We start from the raw sequence: 27,831 nt of genomic DNA on the forward strand, positions 1-27,831 counted from the left end.
TGTCTGATGGTTCACTGCCAACATCTCATATGTGCGATGGGAAACTCTTTGTAAAAATCCAAGCCCACTGTTTTTGCTGGCCGGCAAGAAGCATGCTTCACTGGAAAGCTATTATCTACCACAGTGCACGTCTCCGAGCACGAAAGTCTGATTTCGAAAGAGGCTGATGTTGCGACAACAAATGAAGGCAGAAAGCCTGGCTGAAAGAAGAGGGCCTCTTTTAAAAAAAAGGTAGAGGGGCTTACTGGGCAGGAAGGCACTCCTGTTGCCTGCATGCTAAGAGTTTCTGTGAAATCTCAGTCAAAACATAGGACGACTCTATTGAATTTGAACAATCAGAACAATTCTTGTTTTGGCGGGGCTGTATGCCATATAGATAATAAATTACCGTCTTATGTTTTAGCATAGGATGTACCAAAATATGCCAGTATACCCAATACACATTAAAAAATCATTCTGTGTGTGTTTGTAAGTGGTCAGGGAATGTACACTGAATTTACTGATAATAATATTGTTTTTCAACAATTTCTCAGGTTTGTGTGAGATTTATCATAAGAGAAGTGGGATGATTTCACTACACAAGGAATAAGATTTCAATAGTAGGTCGTTCTCTATACCAAATTTCAACTTCAGAAACCCTAACGTTATTGGACTGCTTATCAAAAAGGCCTAATAATAATTGCTAACATTTGTTGGCTATTGCTTTCCATGAGCTAGGCAGTGTGCTTTCCTGTGTTTTATTTAACACAACATCCTATGAGTAAATACCAGTATTGTTTCCATTTTATAATGAAGGTAGCAAAGCTCAGAAATATTAAATAACTTGTTTAATCTCACAAGAGCCAGCCAGTTGTAGAATCAAGGTCTAGCCTCGGGGTTGACATAGAATAGGATGGTGGGAAAAAACAAGCTTAAATGGGTAGGGATGCCCATTTTAGACATGTTTATACAATGCCAGTTGAATTATAATCTCTAGATAATTGAGGCATAAAAATAAATCCCTGTTTTGTTTAAAAACTTATCAAGACTAGGAAATAGTTCTGTATTCATATTTTAACAGAACATTCAAGATCATCACTGGTAACATAACTGAGCAAGAACGTGGACATGATTGACTTACTGTTTGAAAGAGTAACAGTCATGGTTTTCTGAGAAGCTGATTACTCATGAATTTAAAGAAAGGGCTGGCCCATATATATAACATCTAGGTGGAGGAAATGCCAACTCTGCCTCTCATGTCAGCCCTTTCAGAATATGCTGCCTGGATCACATTTGGGATTAGTACCTAGAATAGAAAATTCCATTAAGTTCTGGCCCCATGGGAATGGATTCTGGCAGTGATGATATGGATAATGTGGAAAAAAACACAAATTCTATTGTTAAGTCTTGTGCTGAGACCTAGTATCTGTGCTTGGCATTGAATATACACTTGAGTCATAAAGCCCCAAAAGGGAGTAGGTGCATGTAGGACAGCCATATCTTAGACCTTCACAGCCTCAGATCTCTCTGAATGGTTTATGGACTCACAGACCAGACACCAGACACCATCATCCTTTGTTCCTGGGTGGACTACAGCCTCCTGGTATTTTCCAAGTGTGGATTAAAAAAGAATCCACTCATCACTTACATTTCAGGGCAAACAGGGTTGGAATGTATTTCTGTCAAGAATCCAGAAGAAAAAAAGGAAAACCCAGGAAAGATGGCTTTACACAGAGTCCAGGTGTCTGACTAGGACTCAAGCTCTGACCTAGATGCTCCTAAACTCTAGGTAAGCTGTGCTGCAGTCATTTAGAAATAAAGAGAATTCTAACTGAGGAAATCAGTTCTAACTGAGGAAATTAATTCTAAGTGAGGAAAATTGAAAAGCACACACATCCTGTTGCGGATTTGGGGAACCCTCCCGTTCCTGTGACTTGGGGACTGCTGATTAGCTCCTGTTCTCAGGCAACACAACTTTCTCTGTCTCATTTTCTTGGTGATTATGCAGCCTCAGGTAGATAAGAACTGCAACCCATCTTCCAGAGCTAGAAAATTACGTTTGACTTTGCAAATCCCTCTAATGTCAGCATTTAGCCTTTGCCAGAGGAGGTCTTCTCTCAGGCTGGCTATAGCTTTGTAAGACTGAAGAAAAAGCACAGATTCTATTGTTAAGTCTTGTGTTAAGATGTAGTATGATCGGTGCTTCCTGCTTTTGTACTCATTGTCTTCAGCACAGGGTAAGAAATGAGTTCCAGGGACTTGAGCATCAAGGCACTTGCTCTTTTGGGGAGAAACACCGGCAGGTGCAACTGTCTCCAGGTCAGCTCAGCTCCTTCCTCGGCCCTTCCCAGGGCTCAGCACTGTGTGTTCGCTCCACCCAGTCGCCTCCCTAACCTCCTGGGGAATATGCTTCTGCTCTGTTGTAACAAAATCAAGACATTTGGCAATCCCCTGGGGGTTGTTCTTTAGTAGTGCAGTAGGTTCTGTATTTTAGCTCTACAATGGGAAGACGCTGGCACTTAAACACTCCACAAACTCAAAAACATTTCTATTTTGTGTACTTCATTCCTAGCTTTAAATATTAGTTGTTTTTTGTTTGCTTTTTTACAGTTTGGTGGTTTAGCATTCCTCCTTTGTTTTTTTATTTTTCCAGCATTTGGCTGGTGTATCATTTGTTCAGGACTTAAATTCCTGAAGAAAATTTGTTAGAAAGGATGGCTTAAGATTTTAAGCATGTGTGTATGTAAACAAATATTCTCATAATGCAGCTGAGGGTGTTGGCATAGGAGGCCTAGAAGAAATCGGTTTGGGCCTAAACTACAACTTATCCTTGAACAACACACTGACTACCACCAGGCAGTCAGGGACACTGATTACCCCCCAGGCAGTTGAAAATCCACGTATGACTTCTGACTCCCCCAAAGCTTAACTATTGAGTTTACTGTTGACTGAAAAGCTTTACGATATAGCATAAACAGTTGCATAACACTATTTTGTATGGTATATGTTTTACATACTCTATTCTTGCTATAAAGCAAGCTGAGAAAAAAAATTTTTTTTTCAAATTGTCAGAAATCTCCAAAAGTTTTTCCAATGTATTTATTGAAAAAAAGTCCACATATATGTGGACCAGGCAGTTCAAACCATGCTGTTTAAAGGTCAACAGTAAATCTGAAAAACTTACACATTTCCTCAAAAAAAGAAATATTAGAGTTCTCAGAGTTAAGAATTTTAAAGTTATAAACATAATTTAACTTAAACTGTAGCTGTCGACCATGCCTGTCTGAATCACCTGGGGAATCTTAAAACCATGCAGATGCCTTGGGCCCACTTTCAGAAATTCTGATTTGATATCAGGTGGGATCCTGGCCATTGACGTTTCTTAAATGCTCCCGGGATCCACATTTGAAAACCAGTAGTTTAAAATATGGCTTCTGTAACATTGGTTATGATATGCTAGTGAAAGAATTTTATGTAAAGTTTCATCAAGTTACCTTTTTTATCTCTTAATGGTGTTTGACCAAAATGTGGCCTCATAAAAGATAAATACAGGGGGCATGATGACACCAGGCACGTCTTTATAGTAGTTGGGGATATAAGGTAAGTGTGCAGAAGACAGCTGTGATGTAAGGCAGAATATGGCAAGTCCCCTCTTGGTGCTGTGAAGTGCTATAAATGTCCAAAGGGCAGAGAAATCACACTAGGCTGGGAGGACAGGAAATACTTTAAAGAAATGACACTGGAGAGGTGTCATAAAGGATGTGAGATTTGACAGGCAATAGGCAAGGCAGAGCATTTGGGGACATTTAGAGCATCAATATGGGTGACATCTGTAATGAACTAGAACACAACAAATCTATGTCAAAACATGAGTTCATAATGATGGTACAAAACAAAGTATCTGATTGGTGACTTCTGGATGATGCTAGAGAGCCAACTCATCTTGAAAATGTTTAAAGGGAAAGAAGCAAACAGTAACACTGACTTTCATCATCAAACTATGTCACTGGGTAAACAAGCAATTCTGACATAAGTATCTCTCTAGACATACTTCAACTAATAAATGAAGGAGGACTGATTAGGATTAGAATATTCTCAACTTGCAACCTCAAATTAATGGATCTAGGGCAATGATCATCAGAGACTGCTAACATCACAACAAAAGCCAGAGTCACTATGTCTCTGATGAAATGGCACAGCATCACTTACGGAAACAGTCAAACCAGAATCTGGTCAAGCTGTTAGATTTAACTCCCAGTTTACAGGAAATACAGGAGACAGGAGCAAGTTGAATTACACCATGGAGATGCAAACAGTAAAGTGTAGACTGAGGGAACTCTACAGACAAATGAGCTGGTCTCTTGGAAAAATTAATTTCAAGGGGAAAACCAGGGTAAGTGGAGAACTTGCCAATTAAGAGAGACTAAAGAGGTGTTAGCCAACTTCAGTGTGTGGACCTGGCAAACAAACTGAAAAGAAGGCGAAATCTTTGAAATAACTGGGGAAACTATAAAGTACAAGCAGTCCCCAACATTTGATGGTTCGACTTAGGATTTTTCTACTTTATGATGGTGTGAAAGTGATACATATTTAGTAGAATGTACTTTAAATTTCTGTCTTTTCCTGGGCTAGCAATACATGGTACAATCTTCTCCCATGACACTGGGCAGCAAGCCACATGATTGCAAGGATGAACAACTGAAACACTTACAACCATTTCACACCCACACAACCATTCTGATTTTCACTTTCAGTACAGTATTCAATAAATTACATGAGATATTCAATACTTCATTATAAAATAGGCTTGTGCTGGATGATTTTGCCCAACTACAGGCTAATGGGAGTGTTCTGAGCACTTGTAAGGTAGGCTAGACTAAGCTATGAAGTTTGGTAGGTTAGATGTATTAAATGCACTTACAACTTAATGATACTTCCCATTTTTAATGGGTTTCTCATGATGTAACCTCATAACTTCCATATGTCAAGGAAGATCATGCTAACTAGATGTTAGATGATATTAAGGACTGGTTGCTAACTTTGTTGAGTTGTGATGAAAGTGTTAAGATTACATTTTTTAAGAGTAGTGATATATACTAAGACATATAGAGATAAAATTAACTGCTGAGATACTTCAGGATAACCAGGAGGATTAGCTGAATGGACCAATAGATGAACCAAGTTTGTGGTCCTCAAAAGGCATTCACTGAAGCTACATGATGAATATGCAGTGTTTCATTGTATTGTTCTCTCTGCTTTTGTATGTTTGAAATTCTTCATACTAAAGCATTCTGAAATTAATTTTTAAAAACTGCTCTTCTAAGTGAACAATTAAAAAAAATAATAAACAACTTACACCAGCTTCTCAGGACATGCTGGCTGATAAGCCATGTGTTGAGAACCAATGTTCTACAAATACTGTAAAGCTCTTGAATGATCTTTTACTTGCTGGAAGTTTCATTAATGCCTCAGAAAACCTTATTCTCTCTGCTATATTTGAGTGGTGATGATGGACATATATCCCTCTTGAATTTTGTGCCAAAAGAAAGCCTTTGAACCTTAACTAAAACATCATTTCAGTTGTTTGTAGTTTGGATTACCTAGTTGTGCCTGTATTTCCTGGGCAATCCCTTTGATCTGTTGCTCAGCTTGTGTTCATTACAGATCATCTTGACTTAGCTCTCAGGCATTTTAGACTCCAGGTTCCTGCGTCTGTGTACATGGGATGGAGGAGGATGGCAGCGTTTTCTAGAATGATTTTACTTTTCTCACTGGTATGTGCTGAGAATAAACTTTTTGATTTTTCTAAAATGTTTACTCTTAATAAAATTTTGTTTTTACTTACTTATGATAAAAGTAAAACCATTTGGAGTTTATTAACTTTTTGAGTATGTAACAAATGGTTTTGTGAACATTTAAAATAAGACCTAAGTATTTTTATTGTTTTTTTTTTTTTTTTTTTTTTTTTTAGTTAACAGATTTCTTGGAGGAGTAGTTTTAGGTGTGCAGAAAATAAGCAGAAAGTACTAACTTCTCATATAACCCCTCATATTCCCCACAACGCTGTTTCCCTATTTTTAACATTTTAGTGTGCTTTGCTATATTTGTTACAATTAATGAACCTATATTGACAAATTATTATTAACTGAAGTCCATAGTTTTCTTTAGAGTTCACTCTTTGTGAGGTACATTCTATGGATTTTGACAAAATTTAGTGACACATGTCCACACTGTGGTGTCATACAGAGTAGTTTTACTGCCCTAAAAATCCCCTGTGCTCCACCTGTTTATCCTGTCTTCCCACTAGCCCCCGGTAACCACTGATCTGTTTATTGTCTCCATAGTTTTGCCTTTTCCAGAATCATACAGTTGGAAACATACATCATGTAGCCTTTTCAGATTGGCTTCTTTCAGTTAATAATAAGCATTTGAGATTTCTCCACATATTCTTATGGCCTGATAGCTCATTTGTTTTTAGTGCTGAATAATATCCCATTGTCTGGATCGTAACACAGTTTATGTACCTAATCAAATATTGACGGACACTTTGGTTGCTTCCAAGCTTTGGCAAGGTTGAATGAAGCTGCTGTAAACATCTTTGCAGGTTTTGTGTATACATAAATGTTCAGCTCCTTTGTATGAATACCAGTGTAATCTCTGGATCATTACAGTAAGAGTGTGTTTAATTGCTAGACTGTCTTCCAAAATGGCTGTACCATTTTGCACTCTCATCAGCAAGGCATAAGAGCTCCTATTGTTCCATGTCCTTGTCAGCATTTGGTGTCTGTGTTTTGAATGTTAACCATTCTAATAGGTGTGTATTGACATCTCATTGTCATTTTAGTTTAGCAATTCTAATGACATATGATGCTGAATATCTTTTCACATGCTTACTTAACATCTGTATACCTTCTCTAGTGAGGTATCTGTTCAGATCTTTTGCCAATTCTTTAATTTGGTTGTTATTGTTGAATTTTAAGAGTTCTTTGTATATTTTGGATACCAGTCTTTTATCTTTTGCCATTTCTTTAATTTGGTTGTTTTCTTATTGTTGAATTTTAATATTTCTTTGTATATTTTGAATACCAGTCCTTTATCAGGCATGTGTTTGCAAATATTTTCTCCCACTCTGTGGCTTGTCTTTTCACTCTCTTAAAGTTTTTCTCTTTATACATTTCTCCTAACACCCAACAACTTCATGAGTCAATTTAGAAATCTTTTAAGTTAAAATAAAAACAAATTAAAATAGTTAAGAATGAACGGTTAAATTGCTTGAAGATTTATCATTCTTAAGATATTAAGGTCTTTCAAATTGTTGAGCTGTAATATCCCATTTACTCTATCAGAAACAGATATAATTTTTCAGTGGGAAAAAAGAAGCACTTTAGCGAAGCAATACCAACTTTTCTGGATGTCCAGGTGTTAGTAGTGAAAGGTTACATGAAATACATGTGCCTTTGAGTCAGAGATATGACTCATCTCACAAGAAAGCAAGTAAGACTACAAACTGTTATTCTTCTCTAGTTTGTTAAATTATCCATTAATTTAGAATACTTCTGGCAATTTTTTTATTTTACCCAATTCTTGATTCAATATGGCTATACATAAACACACCCAGTGACAGTAAAGTACATATATTTGATCACTTAGTGAACATCATGTCTTTGGGAACTAAATCTTTAATGTAAGTTCTCTAAAAGTTTCAGTCTGATTGTTGAGTTTTAGTCATATTTTAGATGTCATTACCTAAATTACCTAAAGTCCTGCATAGTTGTCAGTGAGAAGAAATAATTGGCTTGAAAAGTTGAATACTGTGCTAGGAAAAAGTCAAGAATTTGGGGGCATTGGGAGAGATTGCAGAGGGAATTCCATCCAGGGAAAATAGTTTCAACTCCGCGCCCTGCCCCAACTCTGCCCACCAGCAGCATCTCGTCAGTGGGCAGAAGCGTCCTGAAGCCACGTCTGGTCCCATGGGAAAGAGCGCTGTAATCATTAGAATCATTGAAAATGTTTGCCAGAAGTAAAAGGGCCCTGGTTATAGGCTCAAACTCATGATCACCTTGCTCCACGGAGCCTTACATCCTCACTCAGGAATGAGAAAATGAAGGCCAAATATCTTAAAAAGCTTTTCCAGTGTCAACCAGGTAGCTGGTGGCTGTGCTGACATTTAGCAGGTAGAAATTTCACTGTTTACACAAAACCAACTATCACAGAGTGTAGACAACTGATCTTGGTTCTAAAAGCCCCACCCCCACTCAAAAAAATAAAGCTCTAGTATGAAAAATGCACCACTGTGCAGTTGTTTTAGAGACTGTCTATATAGTGTTCAAAATATGTTTAAAATATTCAGTAGGAATAGATCTGGTCTCTTCAAGAGAAAGCTATGAGTCATTAATAGAAATCAAATTGTGAGAAACCGGAACAGGCAGTTAGTATAGGGTCTGTGCTTGAGCTAATCCATGCCACCCGTTAGGCGAAAGGAAGAACACAGCAGCCAGAAGATAGATAATTAAAACAATGCTGAAGGCAGCCTGAGGCATCAGCAGGAACAATTCCTCCTTTGAGGGGCTGGCTGTGGTCTGCTGGGTCACAGAATATAGGAGGCTTTGTAAGGAAAAGTTTATTTGTTTTTGCTTTGTTTTTACTCATTGACAAAGTACTTGTCCAGACACAGATGTGTTTTTGTGTGTGGGGTGTGTGTGTGTGTGTGTGTGTGTGTGTGTAAATACTGTGGTCTAGCTAAAGCAATTAAGTAGTAGCAGGTCATTGATATGCAGGCATACTAAAGCTGCTTGTTGGCGCCATGAGTTGTAGGTGGGCTTCCAGGACAGAAATGCATGGGGAGGTCTCCATTACACCTCCTGCCATTTGTCAGTCATTGGGCTATGATGGATAATGTTTGTGGAATGTTTGATACGTGCCACCACTGAACCAAGTTTGAATTCTTTGTTTTACTTAAATGTCAACCATTCCAAAGAAGTAGATGATATCCTACCCATTTTACAGAGGGAAAAACAGGTTCACATAGCTGCAAGGGACATAATGAAGATTCAGACCCACATTTATCTGCTAACACCACTGTGCTCATAACCATTACAGAACACTGCCTCTCTTGTCTAACTTCTCTGAACCTCTGTTTTATCAGTGTACTGGAAATAATACCGATGGATGCATTGGAAGAATCCGTTTTTTTGTGAAAACTTTATAACTTGTTAAACATTACTCAGAAACTTTATGCTATTATTTGTAAATAAAAATATTTAAATCAATGAGCAGCATTCCATTGTCACACCATTTGTTCATATCCATTGAGCAATGTTATTATGTAGTTTTGCTAATATACAAAATTAATCTTCATACATTTTTAAACTTTTTCAAATATATAATTGATTATTTAGCTAGCTAGAATTCAAGTTTTACATTTCTGTCATAAATTTATCTCTTTTCCTAAATAGTCATGCTTGAGGGGACTGAATAATTAACTTCCAATATAATTACAGATGCACAGCAATACATACCACTTCACAGGTCTTCTGAATACTTAATTTGGCATGCACAGTGTTTATCAGTTTTCATATTTCTCCTTGTTGTTACATTAAATCTTGAAGACAAATATGCTTTAGTATATTAGATATGAAATGTTGGTACTTCACAAAAAGTAGTTCAGCTTAACTGTTGCCAGTTAATTATCTCAGTCTTCCAAGGCCATATTGAAAGACCTTTGAAGGATTAGATGAAAATATGATACTGTTTAACACAATACATTAAGCTGACAGTTATTTTTTTCCCAAGATGACTACCTTTTTCCTTCCTCATAATCACTGCTTTATGGTAAAAAATATAGCATATCTATCTATCTTATACTTACATATGATACCTAAAATCTTTAAAGAACATTTTTGTTAGGTTTTACAGGAAGAATTTTCCTCTAAAAGAAATTAAGAGAACATTTGAATACTGTAATACAAAATTAATATTTGTGGCAAAAAACCAAAGATAAATTAATGAAATTAATTTAATGGGCTTTCAAATGTGATCCATAGCTAGAATTTCTAAGTGAAGACTGGAACAGAAAGTTCTTAGGGGAGGTGTGCCTAAGACAAGGAATAAGGTTAATTATCTGATGACATGGGGATTGAGGTAGGGTGTTCTGAAACATGGCTTCTGTTGGTCCTTTATACCCATTCACTGTCAGTATTTTTTTATTTCATGAGATATTTGAGGCTTCCATCATTTCCCCAGCTACTTCTGCTTAGAAATCATCTACAAGTTGCCTGGACTTACTCAGTGATACCAATAATTTTTTCTTTTTATTTATTTGTTTGTAACAGTGGACTTTCGTAGGGTGAGTGCCACTTTATTGAGCTTTTTTACTAAAGATGATATGTGAAGTGGTCACGCTTGCTTGCTGCCTACTAAATGTTATAGGAAGTAGTAATTTTAATTTTTATTTATGGCAATTGAGAAAACCTTTTTGAGTGTGTTGAACCATTTTCCTGTTTTGTTTTCCACAGAAACGCTCCAGAGGCCAAGTACTGTTTGATAAAGTATGTGAACATCTGAACTTGCTAGAAAAAGACTACTTTGGGCTTACGTATCGAGATGCTGAAAACCAGAAGGTGAGTGACTAAAAGCAGTAGAAAATATTATGTCTTGAGCTGCTGTTACTGTAAGAAAGTGAATGAAAACTGAATTGGGAAATCATTTCTCCAACCTCCCCTCATGATCCCACATTTACTATTTTGAGTCCCTAAATGCTGTTACCTTATTTCTTCATGAAAGATATTATTAACAACTTCCTTTAATCTTGAATATTCTGGAAGCACTTAGTTAGTGGTTCTGTTTTTCACGGAGTCATTTATGTTTCCAGGGAAGCATTTTATATGGTGCTTCATTTAAATGATACGTTTTAGTGGATTTGAGCCAATGAAAAGCAAATACTGGATACTTATACAGAAAATATGTTCACTGATTGCTGTCTGGTTCTTAATTCATGTTACTATGCTTTTTCATGTTCTTACCAAATCAGAATCTGAGAAGGAATGTTTGCTGACCTGACACCTGTGTAGTGTATTCAGTAGGTATTTAATGTTTAATATAATACCTCTGTGGACTCTTACACCTGAATATAATGCAGTCTACTCAGGGCTTGACCTCACTAATTCCCACACCTACCTGAAAAATAAGGAAGAGGAAATTGTTTCCGTTATATTGGTGCCGGAAGCTGAGTTGCAGAAATTTTCCTCATAAACGTTACTTGTTTTAATGTGCAGTGACTCATACTTAACACCTATTGAATTGACTGGACAGTGTCTAATTTCAGTATTATATGTGTGGGTTTTCTGTTGAGGAAAAAAATCTCAAGCAAGTGTTTATGTGTTAGAAAAATTTTCTTAAGTAGGTGCCTACGAATCTATACCCACAGATGTCACTATGTGGGGCCAAATGGCTAGGACATCTGTGTCAAATTGCATGTATTTTAATTTATTCTAGTAACTTCTTTGAACATAGAATTCACCATTTGTTCTCCTCTGTTCCTGTGCTGACTTGCATCCTTGAAGACAGTGGTTGTAAAAGAAAAGAATTTTGTCAAGCATGAACTGTGTGCACACACACATTTCCTCAGGCCAGTGGCTGGGCCATTGGAGAACCTAGCAAAGGGGCACCAGGCAAGGGGGAAGGACCTAGCCTGGAGGGCTGTCCAGGGACCACTCAGTCTCACATTTATTTAGCGTGTGTCTCTACCTGATCAGTGTTATTTTTGTTCTTCTCTGGTTCAAATTCAAACTGTCATTTCCTTTTCAGAATTGGTTGGACCCTGCTAAGGAAATAAAAAAACAGATTCGAAGTAAGTTCTTTTGGATTATTTTATGTGAAAATCTGAAGATTTCTCAGAGAGCAGTTGTCTGAATTAGTAGCCCCCATACCTACATGGCTAGTGTGAATTTAATTTTGTGAAAGACAGAGTAAGATCTCAAACTTCATCTTTGACAGGTTGGTGTAGCTCAGAGACTCACTTTTAATAATCTTAACTCATGAACAAAATGACCATGACTTTTGGCCTCTTCCCCTGCTTGCACAAAGAATGTGAAATATGATTTAATCAAGTGATGCTCCAGTTGGCAGTTAACCATTTAAAAGTTCCAAACTTAATTTTTAATATTTTATTAAGCCCAACTGCCACAAAGTATAAAAGTCAAACTAAAAGTAACAGTGATTTAATAGTTCAGAAATGGAATTACAAGTCAGATTGAAGTTTCCTCTCTGGTGGTAACGCTTTTTCTTAGTCCCTGCAAGGTAAGTGAAGAAACCCTTATTTCCTAATAGATAAAACACTTGCATGAGCAACTCACAAAATTGAAGTACAAGCAGCTAATAAGTATTAACCAGATTGCTACATCATTTAACAATTAAATGTAAGTTAAAACGCAACATCATTTTTTACCTATTCAGATTAGCAAAGACTTTCAAAGTTTTATAATACACAACACTGGCAACTATGTGCACAATTGATAAAAGTATTAATTGCTATAGCCCTGAAGAGAACACTTTGTCAGTATTTATTAAAACTTAAAATGTGCTTATTATTCAATCCCTAATTTTACTTGTAGAAATTTATCCAGCATATGTATATAAGAGGAAAATGTGCATAGTGTACATATATGGAAATTTATTATAATATTTGCAATAGCAGAAAACTAGAAGCAATTTAAATATCTACTTATAAAGAACTGTTTAAAGCCATCATGGGATAGCCATACCTTGAAACACTAGACAGCTGTTAGAGTGAAAGGTACAGTACAGTCTTGGTTTTCATCAGTGAGACAAACAAGTCACATTTATTTTTTAAAAGTTACACATATATTGGTGCATGTAAAATTTTGGAAGAGCACAAAAGATATTAATAGCAAATACCTCCAGAAGTTTTACTACACTATAAGGGGTTGAGAAGGAGAAATTTTTTAATTTTTATTTTTAATCCCTTTCTGTAGCTCTTGCTTTTACCATAAACGTGGATAATCTGTATAATTCCAAACTGTTTCATTTCCTGTTTCTATCCAGGACCATCATCTGAGCAGATACAGGCTCTGAAGCACATTCACTGTGTAATATCCTCCCATTTGATTTGTTTCTACCAAATTCTTTGTGGTGATGTGTATTTGAGCTTTAATCTGCCTCTCATTAATTTTAAGTTTTATGTCTCATCTCTCTGGATTTTTTTTTTCTTGATTGAGGTGTAGCTTATAGTCTCCTTAAACTTCCCACTGTTTCAAAAATGGGAATGTCTGCAAAACCTTATAGTTAGACTTTTAACCTTAGGAAAGTAGATTCCTTATGATTCATGATTTTCAAAGTGTGATCTGCAAGCCCAGCTATATTAGAACCGCTAGGTTCCTAGGCCATATTCCAAATATCTGAAATAAAAATGTTTGAGTGGATCCTAGGAATTGGCATTTTTTGCAAAGCGCCTCGATGCTTCTTAAGCCACTATAGCTTGAAACTCATTTTCTTGGAAAGATTTTTTGCAATGAACTGTCTTTCTTACAATTGTATTACTTCTTAATTTCCAACTTAAAGCTGTGTCCTGAATTTATTGTGAGATTGTTTAATTACATTGCTAAACTGTTCATTAGATTCGAAGCATACTTTGAAGTGGATAAGAATTACAAAAGAGCAATAAATTCATTTCCCATAACCAGTTCATTAGTTTTCATTCCACTTGCTTGGGGGAAAGCCAGCACTCACTCTTGGCAAGCGTTGAAGGGATCCATTTTAGCAGAAAGTGAATAGGAATCAATAGAAAAGCACAAACATTTCAGAGTGTTTTTAGAATAGCAGGACTTTTTTGAGAACAGTGAGTAAAATAATCACTAGAAATAAATTTGATTGACGGGTATAATATGGCTTATAATTCTTATAGCCAATGTTTCAGTAATATTTTTCTGAGTAGCTTAGAAATAGTACTCAGCACCCAAAAATACCTGGTCCTATGCCAACTCCTTTATAAGAAGCCGAGAGTAGTGTCCCCACCATGTGACACTTATAGTGTGATATGAATGGTAGTGTCAGGAATAAACTAGAAACAATAAAAGGACCTATGCCATTTGTAACAAATACAGATAACCTATGCAGCTAAGTATTTGTCACCTATGCAAGAAAATAGCGCAAAGAAAGTTTCTAGAAGTACATACGGTATTGTCTCTCTCTTCTGAATGTTTGGGAAGGGCTCACGAAGAAAATGTAGTTTCCAGAAGTCATTTAAGGGTGAGAAGAGAGTGTTGAGAAGTCTTAGGAGAGTACTTGAAACCTAAGTGCTGGAGTGTGGGCTCACAGAATCACGGTGAAAGGCAGACCATGGCTCCTCTCCTGGTGCAGATGAAAGACTCCCTGTAGGGGGCCAGAGGGGGATCTTTTAGTAGCACATTCAGAATACAGGCGGGGTCCGCACTGTGCCACCTTTAGCTTGGTTAGTAGGTTAAAGGAACAGATGTAAGCAGTGTGCCCGTGAAGAATACCCAGACATAAATGAACTGATACGTTGAAAGGCTGTAAGAAAGGACCGCAATGTATATAAGTTCAAGGAGCAATCACAGAGAGAAAGGGAATAAATAGAAAAGAAGTGGAAAGGAAGCAAAGGTGTTTTTTTTTCATGTTTAAAATCAACTATATACAATTAGAGATAGTGTTAATACAAGAAAGAGCTTAGTAAGGCTTAATAATGTTTCGAGTGCACGTGTGGACAATACATAGAGTTAGGGCCTGTGAGCTGACATCTCACTGACTTTATTTGATGCTAGAGACACCATATGTAGTTACCACAGGATACAGAACAGCAATGTGTGAAGAGGATCAGTCCAGGCCTGGCTAAGAAGGAGGTGTTTGGTAATGTAGAGTAAATACATTCAAGTGTCAAGGCTGGAATTTCGTAATGCAAAGGACATGCAAGTATCTCTATAATCAAAAATTTCCCTGAGTAAGAAGATTTTTCAGCAGCCCATGGAGCAGCTCACTTCTTAAATATTCACTACAACAAACCTTTCCCATAAAATGAAAGTATCTTGAACAGTCCCTTGCCATGTGTTATCATGGTATTTGACCTGTAATAACAAAGCAGAAAGGACAAAGGAAATGGGATTATGTCTGTAATGTTGGTATGTGAGCTATCCAGACTTCATAGCAATAGATCCAGCCAATTCCAGATTTGTCTGATTGAGGATTATCTGTATTGTTCGCTTTTTTCTCCCTCTTCCAAAAGCTTACCTTCCTTCCTGAGAAAGGGAAGAAGTTTAGTCAAGTTCCTTGCTGGTTAGAAGCACCAATAATGGATTTGATTCAGGAGAAGATTAGAAACTAGATGAACTTTCTGACTTAATCTGTGGGTTTCATTTAACAGACACTTCTCTGTTTTCCATTAATGATCAAAAGTTGCCTAGGTGCTAGTACTTGGAGTTAAGGCAGTTCTGGCTACCAATTAGCATTGTAAGTATAAAGGGATTTTCTAAGGTTTTATTCTAATTTTCCCTCTCATCTCTGCAGGTGGCGCTTGGCACTTTTCATTTAATGTGAAATTTTACCCGCCAGACCCTGCGCAGCTATCTGAGGATATCACCAGGTATTTGAAAGTTGGCTATGAAAAAGGCAGATATATTGGGAGAGCTGTAACCTCTCTTAAATGCTCTGGAGAAGAGTATGCTCACTGGTAACCTTACAGTCATCCATGCTGAAATGGCAAACAACAGGCAGCTGACAGAGAGCAAATCTGATGCGGAGATTTCACCAGATCCTATCTGTTCACAGTTGAATCTTGGGTGCTAAGTGGATATTTCCCTCTGCCTGACCCTGGGGGGAAAACATGAGGAATTTAAATACTGCCATCCACCCACCACAGCCAAACTGGAAAGGATTTAGCCTTTCATGATAAAGCAGCAATTCCTAGCCCTCCTGCTTTAAAACTTAGAGTAAAACCTTGGATGCTTATGCCTTTCATATAACCCAGCTGATACATGACAGCTGTTCTTAAAGAATCACATATACATACATACACATAGATACACATACACATAAACACATACTTTAAAATTTTACTTCCCATGCACTGTGTATACAAGGAAAATGATTAATTTGTTTTCAGGCAAGAAGGCATTAAGAAAGGAATCTAACATAAAAATGTCCTGGCATGATGATTGAGCTTCAAATGTGGAAGGGATCCCTTTAGGAAGTTATCCCAGACTTGCCGGGTATCTTTCTAGGCTTCTGCGGTTCCACTTTGGAACCCTCAACACTCTGTCGGTTTGGTAGTAAGTTTATAGCCAGAGCAATATTGTGTGGTATGTGCTGAATTTTCTGTGTAATCCTCACATCCTTCGTGGAGGGCTTTTCAGAAAAGGAAAATTACTCAGAAAGCTTCAGTCACTTGCTATGATTAAAAATAATTTCATCAATATTAGGAGAAGGATAAAAACTAGTTCCAGAAGATTTTTTTCAATATTTGCATTAAATCAAAGAAAAGTATAATTTCTTATTTAAAGATATGTTTCAGTAATATTGAGGAACTACTTAATTGTGGCTCATTTATGGTTATAGAACCTCTTTGTACCTGGATTTGAAATTTAGTGCATGGTTCTTTCCTGTCTGTCTGTAATGTTTGTAGAGCCTATGTGATGTATAGGAGTTTATAGTTTTATCATTAGTTGAAAATTATATTTAAAGGAAACCTTAAGATTTTATCATAGCCCTCAGCTTCAAAAGATTAATAACAGCTCACTTCTTACATGAAAGGCATAAGATGTATTTTATTAATATACCCATTTGCTGGGTCGTGAGGGGTATTTTTAAAATCCATGAATGTTAACACTTACCTTGGATTCTCGCAATTAGTATTATATCTGTAAATATTAAAGCAAAATAACAGGGAAGATAAATCAGCTATTAATGGAGTTATTTGCATGATATCTTGGAAATTTGTATGGAAAATGTTTTCCACCAATGTAAAATTATTTACTTATAGTGACGAGATTCTCAGATCTTTAAGGTAGTAATTCTTTTTCAAAGCTAATCTTCGTATCAGTTGGATTCTAGGAAGCTATTTGAATTGCAGAAATGAGAACTTGAAGCAGGAGAAATTAGTCCTATTATAAAGAGACTGTCTCCTCAGGAATGCAAGAAATGGAGAGCAGAGTCTGATGGCATAGCTGTTGGGTTACCTTACATTTGTCTTGGTCATGTGGCAGCACCTTTCATCCAGAGACCAAGAAGACTTCCTTAAGTCTAGTTGGGACTAGTAATTATATTTAAGAGCACTGTTCTTATATTATAATTCTCCCAACCAGAGACTCCAAGGGGTGCATTGGGACTATTAATTTGGCTTTAAATGTTATTTTAAAAGATGTTAGAGGAATAAGTCTCTAGGTCTTTTTTACTATATGCTTTATTAATAAATCCATTTCATTGTGAACTTTGACTTGCCTCCAGATATGTTTAAATACTGTATTTTGTCACCAAGAATTTCCCCCTTATATCTAGATCAAAATATAGTTTCCAGAACATTTGTCATAATGAGATTATTCATCAGCGAGAAATTGCTTATGGCGCAGTTTGTACCGAGTGGGTTCCTGTTCACGTGTCCTCATGTTGCCTTTTGCTTTGTCCTGTGTCTCCTGGAAGGTACTACCTCTGCTTACAATTGCGAGATGACATCGTGTCTGGAAGGCTGCCCTGCTCCTTTGTCACACTCGCCCTCTTGGGCTCCTACACTGTCCAGTCAGAGCTTGGAGACTATGACCCGGACGAATGTGGGAATGATTACATTAGCGAGTTCCGCTTCGCACCAAACCACACGAAAGAACTGGAAGATAAAGTCATTGAGCTGCACAAGAGCCACAGGTTAGTGACGACTGAAACCCTGAGAGCAGCCCATTTAAGTTGTTTCTGGGTGGTGAGCGTCACTTCCTCTACATGCTTCTCCCAGGACTGATGTCAGAGTGTTAGGGGCAGGACATCAGCAGTGAGATTCTGTACTTGGTATGATTCTGGGGTAGTTACACCCTCACTCAGGACACCTATTTTCCATGTTTTCTTTACAAGCCATTTTTCTTATTATTCTGCCCACCACTACGCACCTCAGAACACTGATCTAGTGGTGCCTCTGTGGCGGCTTACTTGTTAGGACAGGGGAGCTAATGAGGAAATATTATAGCCCTGCCAGGTAAACAAAAAGCAGCAATGTAACATTTTCTCTTTTGCTTATCAGAGGAATGACGCCAGCAGAAGCAGAGATGCATTTCTTGGAAAATGCCAAAAAACTTTCCATGTATGGGGTAGATTTACATCATGCCAAGGTATGAATTTTTTAAACCCCAAACTTGCTTTTAATTTTATGTAATTGAGTATTGGTATTGCTCTTAAGCTGGTCATTTTTTACTTTAGTTAGTATAAAGGAAAACTCTGGGTATCAAATCTGTGTTTGCCTTTAAAACCAGTTCACTGATTAGCTCTCTGGTGTTTTGCTGACGGGTTTGCTCTACATGGCTCAAGCTCACATTGCTCATGGCCCCAGCCTCCTGAAAGCCCACAAGTAGGCAAAGCCTCTGATTGCCTGTGGATTGAATTGGACATTAATCTACACATAAGCTATTTCATCCACCTTCCCTATCACCACTGTATCTGCCAGTTTGTACACACATGTGCCCTCTGCTTCTGCCAGACTGTATCTGCCTTTCCCCTAAATATGCCCATCCTTGGACTGTCCTGTTCCTTCCTGCCTGTCTGCCTGTCTAAACTTGGCCTATTGCCAAGACCCAATTGTCGTATCTGTTGTGTGCCCAGTATTCTTTATGCCCCAGTTCAGGATGCCTACTCAGCACTGAGGAAATTCAGAATAAATTTAAATAACTCTCTCTCTAAAGCATAGGAACTCTGACAAATAATCAGAAATAAGATTGTCATTTTGAACTTAACTGAAAGTAACCACCTAAGCTAAAGATTGCCTAGTTGACGGGTGATTGGTGAAATGTGGAAGCTGTATCTTGCCTACAGTCTTGGGAAGAAAGAAATTGGAATCGGTCAGAAGGAAAGTTAAGGTGGTGAGTTGCAAAGAGCAGATTTTACTCCGTGTTGTACTTTTTCCAGAATCTCGGTATTGTTCAGCAGTGAGAGAATGAGTGTGTAAGCTACTGCTCTATTATGTAAACAGTCATGAATAATAGTACTGCAGAAGTGCAGGTGAGCTTGTCTAAAAGCTCTTATGATTAAAACCTATGAAATTTGTTAGGATCTGAGGGATGGCTTCTGATACTTGAGCAGCATTATCAGTGTTTGAAGTTCAGGGGCAGTTTCTGCTGATTTGGGCAAACAAGATAACATCACTCCTGTATAAGGACGTGTCTTTACTTTTGATAGACAGAGTGGTCACCAATTTCACAGTCTGTGACTCACAATAACATGCAGTTAATAGGTTTCCAGGCAAGTGAGTATCTTACACAGTCAAGTTTGGGTCCAGGAAATGAAGAGAGTGTCAGCTGGCTCTGTTCTAGCAAATATTTCAACAATCCTAAGGACCCGTGGAAGGGAGTCTGTGACCTATAGGTTCTGTTGATACTGCAAGCCGGGCTGCTCCCTGGTGGGCACGTGGGGAGCAGACTCATCCACAGAGAATTTGGACAAGAAAATAGAGCCATCAATCAAACAAATGTAGGTTTAATTGGTTATGTCTGTGGGTCATTTTGTGCATCATGCAGGGAGGGCCCTTCCAAGGCCTGAACACTAGCAACATCTCCGAGAGGGAGCTGGGGCTTCGGCTAGGGAGGTGCTGAACAGCGAGTGCCAGGCTCTTCCACGTTTGTGTGTAGTGCCCACAGCAGGTGCAGCTGTATTTATTACTCATTATTATAGTTTTTTACTTACTTTTCACTCAGATGACAATGTGTTTTAAATTTTATGCCAGGTAATAAGATAGGATGAGGTGTTAAAAATAAAATAAGGACACACTCTGAGATTGTTCTTAGAGTTTTTCCCTAGATGGCTAAAAGATAAGGAAACAAGAAGGAAATGAAGATAGCCTGGAAATTTAAGTGAATCAAAAGCTGTTTTCGAGTTACATTACACACGATGATTCACTTACTGCCCAGGAAAAATAAATAAATGAAAGATGAGGGCACACATTTGGGGAAGTGCAACTCAGGATTTATCAGTGTTCCTACCAGTAAAAATAAAATCACTTCACATCACTATATAGCTACTGAATTGAAATCGCTGGTTTTCCATTCAATAATATGACTTGAAATTATGTCAGTTGAAAAAGAAAGAGAATTAAGGAAAGGCATATGTAGCCTGTTATAGGATTTCATCTGAATATTAAGTATAACAAATGACTCAGTTATGGGCTCCATTTTCTCAGGCAGCTATACTCCATCACTTCAAGAAGGAAATTTACTGAATTAAATTAGAGCTAATTTCCGGTTATAAGTGAGATGCTTCTCTTCTGTTGATGGTAATGAAAGGCCCTGAGCTTTAGGATCTGTTTCAAAATTCTGAATCGTTATCTTGGACTCCACAGCTCTGTGTAAAGAACACAACATACCCATATTCGATGGGTAAATACCCTGTTTTGGACATTTTAAATGTTTTTCCATAGGGAAACTGTCTCTGCTTCTTCGTCATTTCATCTCAGTCTGAATAGGCTCTGTGAGAGTCATTTCTTTCATATACATTTCTGAAATGTAGAAATGAACCCATGTTGGATCTCCCACAGACCAAGTGATAGAAGATGGCAAAGTCTGAACAGGAACAAAGTTTACAAGAAGAGAACAACACGCTTGTGTATTTTAATTATGATGGATTGACACTGCTCCCTGCTAAAGGGGCATTAAGTATATTTATTGTTAGGGAAACACACCTATCCCCAAGAAAGACTGCTATTACAGCTTTCCATACAAAAGATTTATTCATACTGCAGGCAATGCATAAAACTTGATGTCAAAAGTATTATTGTTTTGTTGTTATGGATTAATGAAATGGAAACATGCATCCAACTTAAAGCCCCACTTATTCCTAACATTTTCTTTCTTCATTTGTCTTTCAACATGTAATGACTTAATACCTGCTAGAAGGCGCAGGTAGGCATTACGTGGGGGCCCCATGGTTACAAAAGTGAAACCGAGCTCCTGCTCTCAGCCTGCTTACAGTCTCGGGTCAGAGGAGGAGGAGAATTATGCAGCACTGCTTGCTTGTGGTGTGCAGCGGTACCAGAATGATGTGCGGACAGAGAACTGTGTGCTGGAGGGGATAAGGAAAAGTGGCATCCAGGGGCCTTCCTGATCTTCCCCATGAAGGCATTCTGTTTTCTTATGATTCAAGGACACTAATGGGTGATTTTAAAATAGATAATAATAATGAAAAGGGGCTTACTGCCCTTTTCCTCTGTAGGTCAGAGGCATGCTTCCTAATCTTATGCTGTGTATTTCTCAAAAAGAAAGTGCATTAAAGAGCAGTTATCCCAATGGTCCTCCCTCGTGCCTGCATTTCTGCTCATGACATGAGGTGGTCACCTCGGCGCAATCCTGTGAGTTCTAAAGAATCAATAAGGCCAACTCCTTGTCAGCCTCAGTTCACAGCTCTTTAAACTGCTCTTTCAAATGGAAGCCCTGGATAAATGGTAGGCAGTTGCTGGTCTGTGAGTTCTCCTCAAATCTTATCATGTTGTAATATCCCGCCACCAAGTATTTCCACTTCCATAATTTCCTGTCTAATGGAATGATATGTTTCCAAGGTAAAAATGTTTCATTTTTAAACCAATTAGATTGTATTTGTAAATTTACTTTTCCCAGAGATGCAACAAAAATATATTTTTTTATTTCGGAGATGTTCATTGTGTGCCATGCACTGGCAGGACATGGGCAGCAAATGCCAATGATGGAGATGAGCCAGAATCTCCTATCTGGACTTTTCCCTTTGCCCCTCCCCTCTCTGCTGGTGCTCAGAGTGACTCAAAGCCGGGACAGCCCTGCCAATTAATGTGACAGAAGACTTCTGCTTTTCCCCTGTGTGCCCCCTGCTTTCAACAGCCAGTGAGATGAGGGGGTAGAGACGGTGCCACACACACGGTCTTGCCTCTGTCCTCTGTTCTTACCCCCCAAGGCCACTGATGTTCACTTTACCCTGATTTCATCCAAACGCAACATTTAGGGGTCATAGAGCATACACAGTTTGTCTCCTGAGCTTTGTAAAGCATCTCTGACATCCTCTGAGACCTCCCATCAGGCAACCCTACGAAATAACCTAAAGATGAAACACCAGCAAGTCACAAATACAGCGTGATCCCACTGTTGTTAAAAAAAAAAAAAGCATACACATATATAAATGTATCTATGCTTATGTATGTGAACCAAATTGTTAAGTATCATGACCACTGGCCAGTGTGTGTACGTTCTGGGCGTGTTGGGGAAGTACACACTCATACTTTTAAAAACAATTTTATGTTTAAATTTTACTCTGACAGTAGTGTATATAGAAAAGATTGAAGCTCTTTTTAAAGAAACAAACCCCAAAGCATTCATAGGAAAAAGGACAGGGCCTCTATGTTAGTATCCATGTTAGTTAAAACTTATGCCTCTAGATCCAGGCTGCCCATATTCAAATGGGATAGACATTTAATCTTTCCATGCCATTTCCTCATCTGTAAATGGGAATAACAGTAGCAACCATCTCAAAATAGCATAGTGAAGATTAAAAGAGTTAATATTCGTAAAGTGGTTAGAGTAGTGCCTGGCCTTCAATAATGGGAAATGTAGCTATTATTATATTGTTATTAACACACCTTCATCTTGTTGGCCTTCTCTGTATGTAGTATTTACATCGTACGTCTAAGATACCTGGATGAGCAGATTGTACTCTAATAAATCTCCGTACTGATAAATAGCTTCATTAAAATGCTATTATTCAAGGTAATGTTTTAAAAATGGCTGCAGTATTTTTCATATTTAAATTAGAACTATGGGTAGTCAATTAGAGGTTTTGCCATGGAGGCTTAAATACTGTAGCCAGCTGTAAGTGGAAGTAAGTGAAAGACTGATCTGTCGTATCTTGATGATATTTTCCAGGATTCTGAAGGAGTAGAAATTATGTTAGGAGTTTGTGCAAGTGGTCTGTTGATATACCGTGACCGACTGCGAATAAACAGATTTGCCTGGCCCAAGGTTCTAAAAATTTCATACAAACGGAACAACTTCTACATTAAGATCCGGCCGGGAGAGGTAAGTGGACACAAATTTGCATGTACTTTGGGAAGAAAGGTGCCAGATAGCAAACAAAATTAATTACCTGCTCTCAAGCTCTGAACATCACATTGACATGGTGAGTTATGTCTAAATGCCCAAGAGAATTTATTGTGGTTTGTCCAATAAACACTCATAAATAAAATATTCTCTTCTTTGTTGTTTTGCCATAATTTTTTCCCACTACATACATTGAAAGGGTTTTATATTTACATATTTTAATGTAAAATCAAGATTTGTGAATAATGTTTTCTATGTTTCATGCTATGGTATAAAAGAAACTCTTAGCTGCTGAACCTCTTTGTGAAGAAAAAATAGATTTTTCCTGTCTGTCCTGTTATTCTGTCTTCCCGCCCTCTCTTTTTGTCATCTAACTCTGATGTGATGGCACCCTCAAATGAATAGCTTAGACAAAAATGCACATCAAGGTACAAAGAAGAACAAAACAAGGGATACTGAGTATCAGTTATGTGAATGTTTCACAGCTTAACATATTGTGCCTTTTAAAATGTTTAATCAGAGAAACTAATGAAAGAATCAAAATTGTTAACCAATCCTTGCTCCTTTGGCAAAAGCACCCATGATCAGCTTATATCCTCCTTAGTGGTTTGTACATAATAGGTAATAAATATCTGCTATTATCTGCTTAATAGGTAACTAATAAATACATCCAGTTTCTAATTATTGTGGTTAATATAATGGAGGCATCAAAGCTCTACAATTGCAGCTCATTCATCTCTGAACATTTTCTGGCACAATATAGAATTATCTCCTATCTTCAAAATCAGCCTTCCACGGGTGGAAAATGCAGTTAAAAAATAAGACTACATGGGCTATAATGTACAGCATTGCTACAGTAGTTACTGTACTTTATATCTGAAATTTGCTAAGTGTTTGGGGACTGCTGAAACCTGAAGGGAACTGAGAGAGGACAGCTGAGAGACTGGGGTGAAAGAACCGTCAGGGATAAGGGAGTTTGCTAAGAATAATAACAAGTCCTAGATGTTGAGTCTGAGTGTGCTGAGATAGACTCTATCCTGAGGACAGAGTCTGCTTGTTTTGTAAAAAAGTATGTCAACACTCAAGCACATGTTTCTTGATCCCTGGTTAACTTGCCCCTTCTGAGTGTGTATAAAAAGAGGAGAATAAAGGCTATATGTTACGTTCCGGCTTGACTGGGTGTCCTCTCAGAGTGAGTTGTACATTTATTCAGCTCCACGCCTTCCCTTCAGACCGTTTGACTTCGACGGCAGGCACCATCAGCTAAGAGAGTAGAGATCTTAAGAGTTCTCAGCAGAAGAAAAAATGTAATTATGTGTGGTAATGAATATTAACTAGACTTATTGTGTTGATCATTTTACAATATATACAGACAACAAATCATGTCTGGAACTAATATAATGTTATATGTCAATTATATCTCAATGTAAAAAGTTTTTTAAAATGAGACTATAAAGCCAGCAACCATGTTTAATGTAAATATATATGAAGACTGAAATAATCTGTAAGCTTTTCATGTATATACCTGAAATTATTTTTTTCATATTTCCTAAAGACTACTATTAAACTTATAACCAATATATATTTAACTTATTAAACATTTCTTAAGTGAGCATCTTTTCATTGGCAGATACCATATTGGGCATTGAAACAGAAAGATCAATATGACCTTGTTCCTGTCCTTAAGGGACTTTCTGTTTAGCAGGGAAACAAACACTCTTGCGCTTAGAATTACAATGTCCTGATACACATGCAGTAATATTCCACACACATGGGATGGATAAAGTGTTGTGAAGGGCCAGAAGGGAAGGTTGGAGAAATGCATCAGGAGACAGTTGTGAGCCATGGAAGGTTTTACATAGGGATGTGACATACTAGATGAGTATTTTGGAATGAAATTCAGCAACTTAGCAATGGGATGTGAAAAGATGTAAAGTAGGGCAGAGGCTGTGGAAGTAAAATGGAAAGAGCAAATGGGAGAGGTTTCAGAGCCAGAACTGGTAGATCTTGGAGACCGGATGGGAAAGTATAGCAGGAGGAAGGAGTCCAGGATAACCAGAGGTCTTCAGTTTGCATGAGTGAAATCAATGGACATGATGGGAATAGACAAGAGGGGGAAAGGGAGAGGATTTCAGAAAAAAATATTGAAATTTCTTTGAGAGATATATTCACAGGGTGTTTCTTGCATAAGAAATATAGGACTTGAACTGAGTCACCAACTGTATACCTTTTATTTAAGGGCTTAGGTGTAGAATATTAGTTACTCAGAGAACAAGGGGAGTTAAAGAATAAAAGACATCCTAAAACAAAAACTCTGGCTAACACTACTTTTTGAGGGAGGGGCAGGTGGAAGAGGGACTTAGGGAGATTAAAAAAAAAAACACAACCACCACCACAGCCAAAAAACATCCAGAGAAAGAAAAGAAGGGATAAAAACAGTCAGGGATGATGATGATATGAGATTCAGAACACATGGTTAACCAGAAGGGCCAAATGTTAGAAGGCACTCAGGATGAAAACTAAGAAAAGTGCATCGGACTTGACAATCAGAACCTTGTGACACTGAAGAGTTCAGGAGGGGTTAGGAGCACCTGCCAGATTGCAGTTGAGTTTTTAAGGAGTGGAATAGCCAAAGCTCCCTCTCTGTGACATTTAGCAGGGAAGAGGGGCTTCTGGTTCAGGCAGAAGCAAGTTCAAAGAAAGTTGGTGGTTCCCCCTTTTCTTACAATCATATTTATAGGCCAAGAAGAAATTATTGGTGGCACAAAGTGTCTGCAGAGGTTGAAAGAAATGGATACAAAGTATAGAGAGATAGATAAACATTCAGAAAATGCAGGGGCCTCAATCATCCTTGGACAAAGAATAACACAAAGAGAATCTTGCTGGCTTCTTGCAGTAGAAGACGAATTGACTTCTTTAAAACCCCTCGCCTTAGCATAGTGTGTGGTCATATTAGATACAGGATAAATAAATGGAGAATGGGTTAGTCAAGATCCACAGTACTCTGGCTTGTTGACTGACTGGGTCTGTTGAACAGTGGTGATATTTAGGTCCGCCACTGCACAGGAATGTTCAGAGTGAGTAAAATTGGGAAAGGCAATTGCCATTGGAGCAGCTTGTGATAAATTTCCCAGTCTCTCCTCTGCCTAGGCCTAATCAACACCCAAGAACTAGAAGTATATTATATCCCATGTGCCATGCACAGAACCCCTCCCCTTGGTTCTTTGCTATTGATTTTATCAGTAGTCTGGTTGTTTTGTACTCTTTTGGAGAACCTTTACTGTTTAAAATGATTGCCCTCTGGTGGCCTGATGCATACCATCTACAGAAAATAAAAAAGATTTTCAGCCATGGCAATAATATTAAACTATATTACCCAGGAAATGAGCTATTTCACTTTGAAAAATCAAATGGTTGATAGATTATCATCTGCACTATCCATGCTGAAAAATACAAAAATGTGTTCTCCCAATATCTAAGCTTACAAGTAATATTGAGAGATACTAGCATTTAACATGATAATCCATACTGGACTGTACAAATAAAATCAGAAATACTTGATACCGAGTCATAAAGTGCCTAGGAAATATGGATATTTCCTCACCAGATACCAGGAGAAAAATGTCATCTTGAGAATTGAATGTTGTGTTCATTTCTGTATATTTGAGTTGAAATCATGATGTCATGAAGAAACCTTGAAATTAAGTCTTAAAAATGAGATCAAGACAAATTGGTCTCTGGAAGGAACCCAGTTATCTTCCTTTTCTGCATTTAGTTAGCATAAAACCCATACTTGTACATTAAAAAATGTGCTATGTGCATAATGTGGTTATTATACCTACAGCATTTCAACAAGATAGGTATAAGGAGATTTTTTTTAATGAATAAATTTGTATAACATGAATTCTGCATATAGTGATTGATTTGGTGAGTAAAGAAAAAATTGTGGGTGGTGTTATTATTTTGTAAATCATTTGCTGTTATGTTATATATAATTCCAAACGACTTTACTTTTCAATGTGTTTTCCTAATTTAGTTTGAACAATTTGAAAGCACCATTGGGTTTAAGCTGCCAAACCATCGAGCTGCCAAACGTTTATGGAAAGTATGTGTGGAACACCATACCTTTTTTAGGTAGGTAATAATCATTTTGTTTCCCTTGGGGCAGACCTAGAATGATCAGAGTCACTTACATGAAAAGGTTGTTTGGACGAACATGGAAGCATAATCCTTTCTGTTTAAGTTCAATCACCAGGTTTCTTGACAATAAATCCTAAGAGAACTTCTGAAGAAATTTGAAGGAAATTTCTTGTCTATATTTATCAACCCCCATTTCCCCATTCTTTATTATCTTTATTGTCTTTTCATTATTTTATAGGATATTCAATTGAAGTATCCAATCCATTCTTTACTATTTCAGTAATTTCTAGATACCCTGGACTCCTTTGTTCACAGAAAGTATTTGGACCATCAGATTTGTGTCTACAGCATAACAAATTATAACTGTCCTTCTTTCACTAATATCACCTGTTTAACTGCTCTTTGGAATTAATAGAACCACAGACTCTCCAGTTGTATGGAT

At 37.6% G+C, this 27,831-nt stretch overlaps 1 protein-coding gene across 25 annotated transcripts in view; it reads left to right on the plus strand.

The window, feature by feature from the left end:
* EPB41L3 (erythrocyte membrane protein band 4.1 like 3) overlaps positions 1 to 27,831 on the plus strand; it is a 146,084-nt gene that overhangs the window by 87,941 nt on the left and 30,312 nt on the right. For all 25 annotated transcript variants that reach the window (XM_036905885.2, XM_036905886.2, XM_036905896.2 and 22 more), the window contains 7 exons: positions 10,494 to 10,598; positions 11,785 to 11,827; positions 15,517 to 15,592; positions 17,644 to 17,862; positions 18,230 to 18,317; positions 23,076 to 23,228; positions 27,286 to 27,383. In XM_036905885.2, coding sequence (XP_036761780.2) covers positions 10,494 to 10,598; positions 11,785 to 11,827; positions 15,517 to 15,592; positions 17,644 to 17,862; positions 18,230 to 18,317; positions 23,076 to 23,228; positions 27,286 to 27,383 — 782 coding nt within the window. The remainder of the gene's footprint in view (positions 1 to 10,493; positions 10,599 to 11,784; positions 11,828 to 15,516; positions 15,593 to 17,643; positions 17,863 to 18,229; positions 18,318 to 23,075; positions 23,229 to 27,285; positions 27,384 to 27,831) is intronic.

The sequence above is a fragment of the Manis pentadactyla genome, chromosome 6 (assembly GCF_030020395.1).
Source record: "Manis pentadactyla isolate mManPen7 chromosome 6, mManPen7.hap1, whole genome shotgun sequence".
Classification (NCBI taxonomy): domain Eukaryota; kingdom Metazoa; phylum Chordata; class Mammalia; order Pholidota; family Manidae; genus Manis; species Manis pentadactyla.